The 10,765-nt window shown below is 35.3% G+C and overlaps 1 protein-coding gene across 1 annotated transcript; it reads right to left on the bottom strand.

Moving 5' to 3' along the window:
* Nucleotides 1-285: 285 nt before the first annotated feature.
* On the bottom strand, nucleotides 286-9,086 carry LOC104904374 (ABC transporter B family member 11). Its single transcript, XM_010692603.4, has 12 exons — nucleotides 8,842-9,086; nucleotides 7,105-7,437; nucleotides 6,832-6,886; nucleotides 6,540-6,715; nucleotides 5,948-6,169; nucleotides 5,627-5,865; nucleotides 4,705-5,230; nucleotides 4,337-4,610; nucleotides 2,778-3,604; nucleotides 1,854-2,384; nucleotides 1,242-1,535; nucleotides 286-1,088 (listed from the first exon to the last, which is right to left on the bottom strand). The coding sequence occupies exons 2-12, from the start codon at nucleotides 7,390-7,392 to the stop codon at nucleotides 735-737; spliced, it is 3,786 nt and encodes a 1,261-aa protein (XP_010690905.1). The 5' UTR covers nucleotides 7,393-7,437; nucleotides 8,842-9,086; the 3' UTR covers nucleotides 286-734.
* Between the last annotated feature and the right edge of the window lie 1,679 nt (nucleotides 9,087-10,765).

Genomic DNA, 10,765 nt, shown 5'->3' with positions numbered 1-10,765 from the left:
TTAGCCCTTTGAAAAATTTAATTATAAGCCTAACATTTAACATTATTAATTTGTTAATTTAATTATAAACCTAACAATTTACATCTTGTTGGTGGACTAATGAATAATGATGTTATTTATCTGATTTTTAAAGCAATGTCGATGTGTCTCTTACAATAATCATCAAACTAAAGTTCCGTAGGATGAGAATTTTTTTTATATTATCAATTTATAAGCATAACATATCTTAAATGAGTTCACAACTTAACAAAATTTCTTAAGATTTTGGCATTCTTACCACTAAGATTAAGTTAAACATAAAATTAATTAAAAAAAATAAATTTTACAAACTAACAAGTCCATCAATTTCAGCACCAAAAATACAAATCTATATCAATCAAATTACATCAAAAATATTTCTCCTTTTGGACTATCTAACTTCATTTCTTTCTTTTGTACATGATAGAATTTTCCCTTTTGTATATAGAAGCAAAGCCCATGCAAATAGCCACATTCTCCACACTTGTGCAATGTGAGCCCAAAAGACAGGAAATCCAAAATCTTCTAACAAAAGAACACACATTGGAAACTTTGCTCTTACAAATGAGAGTGAGTAGATGTTTATGGAGTGCAAATAATACCTCGCTTTCGCATTTGCTCGACTTATGGTGCCGACCCTATACTACGAGGAGTGTGGCTTTGGCGGTGTTGTAGCAAAACTCGCAAAATAAAAGTGTTTCAAAACTGTGGCTATGTTAGGAGGATGAGCTCATGTGAAGTGCAACCAAAGAAGCATAAACACCATCTCTAATACGAATTAGAGTATCGTGCTTCCCTTTCTCTGCAATGACTCCTTTCTTAACTACTGCAATCACATCGGCGTTTTTGATAGTGGATAAACGATGAGCGACAACAATAGTGGTCCGGTTCACCATGACCTGATCAAGTGCATCTTGCACAACTCTTTCAGATTCAGCATCAAGTGCACTAGTAGCCTCATCCAATAGCAGTATTCTTGGATCCTTTACTATTGCTCGAGCTATGGCAACCCGTTGCTTCTGTCCTCCTGACAATTGAACTCCTCGTTCTCCTACGACTGTATCATAACCCTGCATGCAACATATTTGCGTTTACGCATAAAATTGTTAAACCAATGCATTGATACTTAATTAAAAGATTTCCATCATCAAGACAAAAGAGGCACTACGACAGAAACAAAGTAAGAAAAAGAACATTTGTGTTATCAAAAGAATGACACTTACACGTTGCAAGCTACAGATGAACTTGTGAGCATTTGCGAGCTCTGCAGCAGTTGTGATTTCAGCCTCAGTTGCATTTCCTCCCTTTCCATATGCAATGTTGGCACGTATAGTATCATTAAAAAGAACAGGCTCTTGGCTTACAAGGCCCATTTGTTGTCTCAGCCATTTCAACTGGAGTTTCTGAAGTTCAATTCCGTCGAGCGTGATACAACCAGAATGAGGATCATAAAATCTTTGTAAGAGGGAAATGACAGTTGATTTTCCGCTTCCACTTTCTCCGACAAGAGCCACCGTCTGATAAGTATATATGAACACAAAATAGTCAAACTCAGTTAATTAGATCTGGTAATCTGACGCAGCACAGCAACACGGCCAACTTACACGGAATTAAAAAAAAAAAGGTGAATCCTAACCCGATTTGATCAAATTATCCTCCATACTGTGTAGGAGTAATTTTATCTATGTATTTTGTGAATTAATATAACCAAAATCGACACAAGACCAAATATGAACAATAACTCTCTAACTAAAATGCCAGCTCTAACGCAAGTAATTGTTTGCAAGACAACATTAAGAGAAGCATAAAGAGCATCTTCTAGTCCAAAGATTTACCTTGCCAGAGTGAATAGTCAAGCACAGGTCTTGGAATATCTGGATATGAGGTCTACTAGGATATGAAAAGCTCACGTGTTGAAGCACGACTTCACCCTTCACATTATCTAAGGTCATCCCAGATTCATCACTTGAGTCGATCTTAGATTTACGATCAAGGATTCCAAATACAGAAGCAGTTGCATTGTTGGCTTTACTACTATCAGTTGCAAAGGAGCTTGATTGTGATATTCCTATTGCCGAGAAAGCCAATGCGAAGAAAACCTTGAAAACCTCACCAAAGGTTGTCTTCCCATGGGCAACGAGCTGAGCTCCGGCATAGAAACTGAGGGCGTAGACACAAAAAAGCAGAGCAAAGGACAGGCCGAAACCAACCCCACTAACCAATCCTTGCTTTACACCAGCTTCTATAGGAGCTTCACATTTCTTCTCATATAGTTGCATTACCTTCTCCTCGGCACAGAACGAAGCAACAGTTCTTATACTAGCAACTGCATCATTAGCAACTTGACTTGCCTCTTCATACTTCTTCTGCAGAAATACAGATCATAAAGTCTAAGGTCACTTCTTCATATGAAAGTTACTGCACTGATCCAATTTTTACCAAAAAATACTACCAATTACTGAATACAACTATTTTTTAGTTTTTTACCAATGATGTTGCGTTAGTGTTTTTCTCATACGCAATTACTGATCACAAGCAAGTATTGTTGATAAATCTGATTTTTACTTGATTAAAACTATTGTTATGGATTGAAACTGATTATACAAATAGAAGACAAAGGCCTATTCCTTAAAAAAAAAAAAAAAAAGACAAAGGCCTAAGTCTAACTTTATAAGGATTAAGTCACTAGAAAACTATCAAGAAGAAAAGCTTTTCTTATGGGACACAAACACATGCAAAGCGAGAGAAAGAGAAAGAACCTTAGCATCCGCACTGAAGCCCGTCAGAAACTTCACTTGGACATATCCATTAAGGCCTATAACAGGTATCAATGCAAGAATAATAAATGCCAATATCCAATTTGCAGTGAAAGCAATGACTAAACCAGCAATGGCTGTGGCAACATTTTGTACAGTCAAACCAAGAACATCCCCAACCAAAGCACGTACAATTGACGCATCAGCAGACAGCCTTGCACCAATTGCACCACTTGAATTATCAGGCTCATCGAACCAACCAACTTCCATGTGGACTGCTCTCTCAAAGCACATCGACCTAACACGTTGTATCAACTTACAACCGGCCACAGCAAAGAAGTAGGATTGTAGAGGTTGAGTCACGAATGATGCTATACCAATGACTAGAAACATTAAGGACCAGAATTTTGAATCCTTTTTCAGTAACTGAGGTGGCTCATAGAACATCTTAATCACACTAGAAAAGATTATACTGACAACTGGGAAAATGAGGCCATTGGCACATGCAGCTAGAGCTCCGAGAAGAAGTACTGGAATTTCAGGTTTGTTGAGAGAAGCAAGGCGCCATGTTGAAACTTTTTGTGGTTTCTCCTGAGAAGACGGTAAAGCAATACCATCCTCAGGTTCTTGAACTGTGAAAGAGTGGCGGTTGCTACTCACCCTCCCAGAGGATCCATAGCTTAAGGATCTTAAGGATGATTTTCTTTGACTAGAGCGTCTTGAGATCTCACCAACATCCTCAACTTGCTCAGACTCCTTTCTAATTTCCTGCAGACTTATAAGTTGTGAATATGCTCCCTCAGGATCCTTCAATAGTTCAGAGTGTGAACCTGATTTGTTGTCGCAAAAGGAAAGAAAAATATAAGTATCATCTTTAATAACAAACCAAGCACAAACTTACTTTATAAGCAATTCATATATAATTTGTCCATTTCAAGACTGTCACATTGAGCTACTCCCTATATCCCACATACCCACTCTGATTGTCATAGTCCAGAAGACTGAATATATTACGAATCTTTAACACATGCACTTCGGGTTAAGAAATTGTCATCAATTATTGACAAAATACAATTTTTGTCTAGGAAAGGGCATGGTACGACTTCCCAATTACTCTCTCTGTCCACAATTAATTCACAATATGTATATCTATCTTAAATAGAGTCAATATTTATCCTAAACAGAGTCCTAACACAATATCCCAACCCACATCATTAGCTAATTAAGTATATGACACAGCTTACTCAAAGTCCCTTTATAATAGTTGGACCATTCTCATGCTCTTCTATTACATAATCTTCTTAAGAGATTGATATTTTAGGAGGGTGACAACATTTCCACGCATTTTAAAATAGTATATGTGACTATTATTTCTGGACCGAGGGAATATAACTTTAGTTGAGTACTTTAGTTAAAGTGGATAGCTAAGACACTTGTCTACTGGGGGGGAATAAAAGCTTTGACAATCTATATTGGAAAAAAGGGAGTAATTTTCAAAAAAAAAAAAATGGTGGATGTCCTACAATGGAAGATTTGGAGGCAGCATCAGATTACAAGATTACCTTTCTCAACAACCTTCCCTTGATGAATGACTGCTATCATGTTGGCATTCCTCACTGTACTCAAACGATGAGCAACAACAACAGTTGTCCGGTTTACCATTATCCTGTCTAATGCCTCCTGCACAATCTTCTCAGATTCTGCATCAAGTGCACTTGTAGCTTCATCCAAAAGTAAAATTCGTGGATCTTTTAAAATGGCCCTTGCTATGGCCACTCTCTGCTTCTGTCCTCCTGATAATTGAGCTCCATGCTCACCAACTAAGGTATCTAGCCCCTGGAGAAATCAAAAACAATGAATTCAAAGCTTGATGTGTTTTTAACTCTTGAAATAAGATCACAAAACAAATGAGAGTAAAAGTAGTATAAACCTGAGGTAATTTATCGATGAACTTAGCAGCATTCGCCAGCTCAGTTGCGGCTTTAATCTCTTCAACTGTGGCATTCTCCTTCCCATATGCAATATTATCTTTGATTGAGGAAGCAAATAACACAGGCTCTTGACTTACTAAGCCAATTTTTTGCCTGATCCATCTCAACTTAAATTCTTTGAGGTTGATTCCATCAATTAGAACCTGTCCAGCCTGTGGATCATAAAACCTCTCTATGAGGCTAATCACTGTTGATTTACCACTTCCACTTTGTCCAACTAATGCAGCAGTTGCGCCACTTGAGATAGAAAGACAAATTCCACTGAAAATGTGCTCATCAGGTCTGCTCGGGTAACTGAAATAAACATCCCTTAACTCAATATCTCCACGAATATCATCTTTTACTTTTCCCTCGGGGTCGTAAGGATCTATTTCCGATTTTCTATTGATGGTTTCAAACATCTTGTAGGCTGCTGCTTGACCTGCAGCAAATGCGCTCAAAGAGGGAGATGCTTGCCCCAGTGACCTATACCGATTAGACAAGAAAGATCATGGCTTGTTCATATCAGTTCCAATTTTCAGTTTTTGGTCTTGAGATTTCAAAAGTTTTAGGATTTGTATGATATAGGTTCTGCACCAACATTAAAATTTAAGGTTCTTAAACTCGTGGTGCTAATTATGAAAATTGACAACAGAAAACTAGAAGCCCGCTTATTTTGGTTCCCGAACACTTTTTTTTGGTTTTATAAAATCTTCATGATCCAAGATCATCATCATTCAATTTTGAACGAGCTAGCCACCTTTTCTTGGTGGGTTCTAGTTTTATAAAATCTGATAACTCAAAACTCGCAATTACATTTCATGATTCAATCTAGATAAGCAGTCAACGCAAATAAGAACAAGTCGAGAACAATGAACTCACATGGATCCAATCACCACAGAGAATAGCACAATAAGGACAGTACCCCCTGAGTAATTCTTTTCAAGAATCATCCTTGAGCCAAACCATATGGCTAAAGCATAGCTGGAAAAGATTACCAGGGTCAAGGCACCTAGACCTGTTCCTGAAGCCAGTCCTTCAAGGACACCTGATTTATAGGCACCTGTGATAGCTTTCGTGTAGTCTGCAATAGCTTGTTTCTCTCCTGTAAAAGATGCCACCTATAATGGAATTCGCACAGGGTCAAAGAAGTATAGAAAAAGTGAAAAAGTAGTATTATGTAACATGAGCATCTGAACTTACTGTTCTGATTGAACCTATAGTCTGTTCTACAACAATTGCCCCCTTCGCATAAGCAGCCTGGCCTCTTGTTGCCACCTTTGATATAGTAATGGTCATGACTGCACCAGCAATCATGAGAAGGGGTATGGAGGACAGCATAACAAGGGTGAGAAGCCACCCTTGAGTAAACGCAATGACAAACCCTGCAACGAATGTTGATACCATCTGTAGAAGCTTCCCAACCTACCAAGAAAGAGCGGGTAATATTAATACTACAAAGATGTAGAAGATGAATGACCAGGTAAGAGCAATATAGTTAAGACTTAACAAACAGTTTAATATGCGATCATTGATGGGGTAATAGCAATGAATTTATAGGTAAATTTGCAAAGAAAGTCTCATTCCGAAATTGATGGTAATTGTTGTCCATCCTCATATACCTCTTCTTCTTCCTAAATTATCACTATCATAGTTGGTAATGAGAATTCTTGAAGAAAAACACAGATTGGAGATGCAATTCCATTACCATGGTAATGGCATGAAATTATCTTTACAAAATTATAGAGTATGAATTCATTACCACTATAGCACTACCACCAGTTACTAGTGTTACCTTTTCTCCTATAGCATCTTGTATGAGAACGGTATCACCAGACATCCTCCCAACAACTTCTCCTGTGTTTGTTTCTTTGTCAAAGAAGGCAACATCTTGTCTGAGAATAGTTTTTAGGTACAAATTCCTAATTCTTGCAGCCTGTCTTTCTCCTGTGACCATCCAGCAAGCAACCTCTGCCACGACCAAAAAAAACATTAGCTAACAGCGGTTTTTAAACTTAGGAGGCTCATCTAAGAACACTTCATTGAATGATGACTAAAACCACAGTTATAAAGTTCAACATGCTTACGAAGAAATGCAGCGACTGCTACACCTATGGCCAAGTAGACAAATTTCAAACACACCTGTATCAAGTCAAGGTCGCATCAGGTGAGAATGTATGAAAATACTTTAAGAATAGTATATATATTAAAGGTACAAAGAAAGAAACTTGATATTTCATGATTATTATTTAATCTAAACTCTAACGCAGGTCCATCTGAGCAATATACTAAACCTCTGGATTACCCTCAAATTTTCTCTGTTTAATGTAAGAACTGAAAGACTTTGCAGCAACAGATACCTGAGATACAACATGCACGATTTCTTTAGGATTTTGATTCTCACCAAAAGCGTCAACCAGATCACCAAAAATGACGGTCATCAGGGGCATACATACACCATTTCCAATCGCAGCAATGGAGCCGATGATCATCAATGTCTTGTCTGTAGAATCTGCAAAAGAAAAGAGCTTGTAGAACGGGACTCTTTTGACATCAGTCTTCTCCTGCTTCTCAGTCTCCTTTTTATTCTGTTCCACAGCACTGGAGTTCGAAGTTGTTGCTTCTTCAACTCCTTTATCCTTGTCCATCTCAACTATCTTAGAACTCGACTTTGAGGCCACCACTTAATCACCCTACAACATTTTTCAACATTACAAAATTAGACAAGAACATATATACTACCATATAGTATGAATGTATGGTATATACTATATACACATGTGCACTCTATATGCTAATTTATGGACATTCATGACTAAACCTTTAGTGTTCAAAGTTAAGAACATTTCTTCAAATGCCTACATTCCACCCTTTCCTCTTCCCTCAAATATCTTCTTTCCTCCATTATACTAATAAAGATATAATTCATTCAATGTTCCCAGCAACCATAAGAACTGTCACAGTTTATTTTTTCACAATAACTACAGCACTATTCTAATTATTAGTACTCCCTAATACGAAGCCTCACCCTAATAGACGGCCTTATAATAAATATTAACCATGAAAAACAACCATGATGGTCCTTGTGACAGGCAAGGTATGCTTTTTTATAGATAATATCTTGTGCAAGCATTCACAATGCTAGCACAGTACAATAAATTACATGTCAATCAATCAAAAACTCGACGAATCCATTTTTGTTCTACCCACCTTCACAAGGGTTGTAAAAGAGTTGTATCGCGGAAGTGGTAAATCTTCACAATTAAGCATTAACCATTACCCATTTCCCAATACCCTGTTTAGTTTCTATGATTCTATCATAGATCCAAGCTTATCTAATTCAACCATTAAGGACTAGTTACAGCTCCCAGGCACATTTACCAGACTTTTGTCAATAATATCAAATAAAGAGCCAAAAAGTGCCTGATGAAAATGAACAATTGAACACCCACATTTTTACCCCCAAAAAAAAGGAACCCATGAGTGAAATGACATAAAAAGCTGATACCTATTTTTAATTTTAAAAAAAAGGGTTTAAAATCAAAACTATATATTTCCTACGTTTCAATTTAAATGCAACAAAGAGGTATTATTTGTGAGATAAAATATTCATTTGTTGCATTTAAAATGAAATCGATGAAATAGTACATGGTACATTAACTTTAGTTATCAGAAATAGCCAAAAGAAGTTCTGATAGTGCCTAGAACTCACAAACAACTTAAAGACAAATCTGAAACCCCCATTACAGTGATAACATATTTCCAAATAGCACCCAGAAACAAAAAGGTAACTTTTCAATTATCCTCCACAAAAAGAAAGTACTAAAACATCTTTATTCTTTCCTATTGTATACTTATCTGATTAAAGCATATAAAAGCATTCATCTTTAATCTATTAATCTTAGCAAACATTTGCACTATTTAGAAAAAAGCTTGCATAAGAACCAAAAATGTCTTAGCCCAGTGGTTAAGATCGAAGCGTTGTGAACGATATGTCACACGAAACCCCTCTCTTACTTTGTACTTTGTACTACTTTAGCTAATATAGATAAAAAAAAAAAAGCTTGCAGAAGAAAAAGGGGAAAAAACAAACTTACCCAGAAAAAGGAAAAGCCTTTCTTCTACACTGTTTTTCTGTTCTTCCCAGTTTTCAGCTCTTCTTCAAATGTCCAATTTTATATCTTGTGAATTGTGAGTGAGTGATTTTTTAAGTCTTAATAGTTTGATAATTAAGATTTGCTCTTAAATAGCTATGATAAGTGGAGTTCAAAATTTAATAACCCAAAATGTAGTACTTTATTGAGAAATCTGTACTCTCCCAATAGAATAGAAGCCAGAAGGTATCTTCCTTCCTATATAAGGAAAGATGTTAACATGTCAATTTGCGAATTAAGAATAATTTATTGAATTCGTACTCGAATTTGAGTTTGAAAAAAATTATAAAAAAGGAATTTTGAAAAATATTTTGAATAAAATAGACTCATAAATTTGTCATTTTTTCTTATTTTCTCTTGTGGTTTCGGAAAATGAAATTTGACCATGTTTTTTAATTATTATAAAATAAAATTCTTTTTATATATATAAATTTAAGAAATTTAGTTTATAAATTGCTTTTGAAAAATTACACTAGTTATTAACAAGTTTTTTTTTCCTTTTTTGAGGGGAACAAGTTTTTTTAATTATAAATATTATAACTTCTAATATATTGAGTTATAAATACCAAAAAAAAAAAATAAGAGTGGCGATGTGGGATTTTATTTTATGTAGCTTAGAAAAAATTAGTCACGTTGTTGTTAGAAAAATAGTTCGTGATTCAATTCTTAAGATAGTAACAACAATTAGTGTAACAGACCGTCTACTTTTAATTTAAAAATAGGAGCGGCCAAGCCCAATAGTAAGAAGCAAACGGACCAAATTTTTTTTTAATATAGTGACTACTTTAACTTATTTAGTGACCATTTTAATTTATTTAATGACCAGTTTAATCTATATAGTAATAGATTTTTTAATTCATTTAGTGATTGATTTATTTCATTTAGTGACTAGTTTAATCCACTTCGTCAAACTGTCAGACTATCTTTAAAAATTGTTTGTTGCAATTCGAGATTCAAAAGGAAACAAAGGAAGGAAAAGAGAATGGACGACTCGAATGGCGCAAAATACCTAAAAATAGTGTTTGGTTAGAGAGAAATGTAATGGACGTGTTAGAAAAATGTAGGCTTAAATCGTCTAATATAAAATTAAAATTAGATCGTCTATTATTATGATAATTTGTATAGTAACAAACTAACAACTAGATATTTTGGATTTGAAATGAAATTATGGGCCACAAGTAGATTTTTCAAAGTATACAGAAAATATAGTAGTTGACATTTCGAACGTAAGTCGTAAGGTCTGTGATAGAGACTTTTTAGTCGTATGAACAGTGAACTTGGCTTGGGCAGAAAGAAATGAAAATATATCGCGTGAAAGAGTGCAGCCACATGAAGTTCTTATGATTTACGACGAAGAGGATGACGTTATCCTCTTGTTTTTAAAAAATGAAGGATTTTAATTTTTACGTTTGTCAATGTATGTTATTGATCATTAACGAGTGTATGTGTATTCATCATATACCCAGGTATATTATGTGTTACTCAATAGATAGTTAACCTATTAAAAGTGAAGAATTGAGAAACTATTAAAATTGATGAGTTGGATTCTCTATTGTTTGTTTATTTCTATTAGAATGGATATCTTGTTAAATTAGGAGAAAATGGGGAGCGTATTCATCATATACTCGCAAGCAATGGGCAAAAATAGATACACCTGGGTGTATGATAAAAAATTCCGAAAACAGGACATACAATTTGGTGTAATCGTTGTAACGTATATTCTAAAACTTGTGATAGACAACCATCCAAAAAAATACCTTTTTTTCAGATAGATAACTTAAAGTTCCTTATAAGGGAAAATTTGATAATCCAACTTATAAAGAACGAAACTATATCTCATAACCTGTAGACAAGCAACAAGTACAAA

This window comes from Beta vulgaris, chromosome 9, assembly GCF_026745355.1.
Source record: "Beta vulgaris subsp. vulgaris cultivar EL10 chromosome 9, EL10.2, whole genome shotgun sequence".
NCBI classification, from domain to species: Eukaryota; Viridiplantae; Streptophyta; class Magnoliopsida; order Caryophyllales; family Amaranthaceae; genus Beta; species Beta vulgaris.
This window is presented reverse-complemented; position numbering and strand designations above follow the sequence as displayed.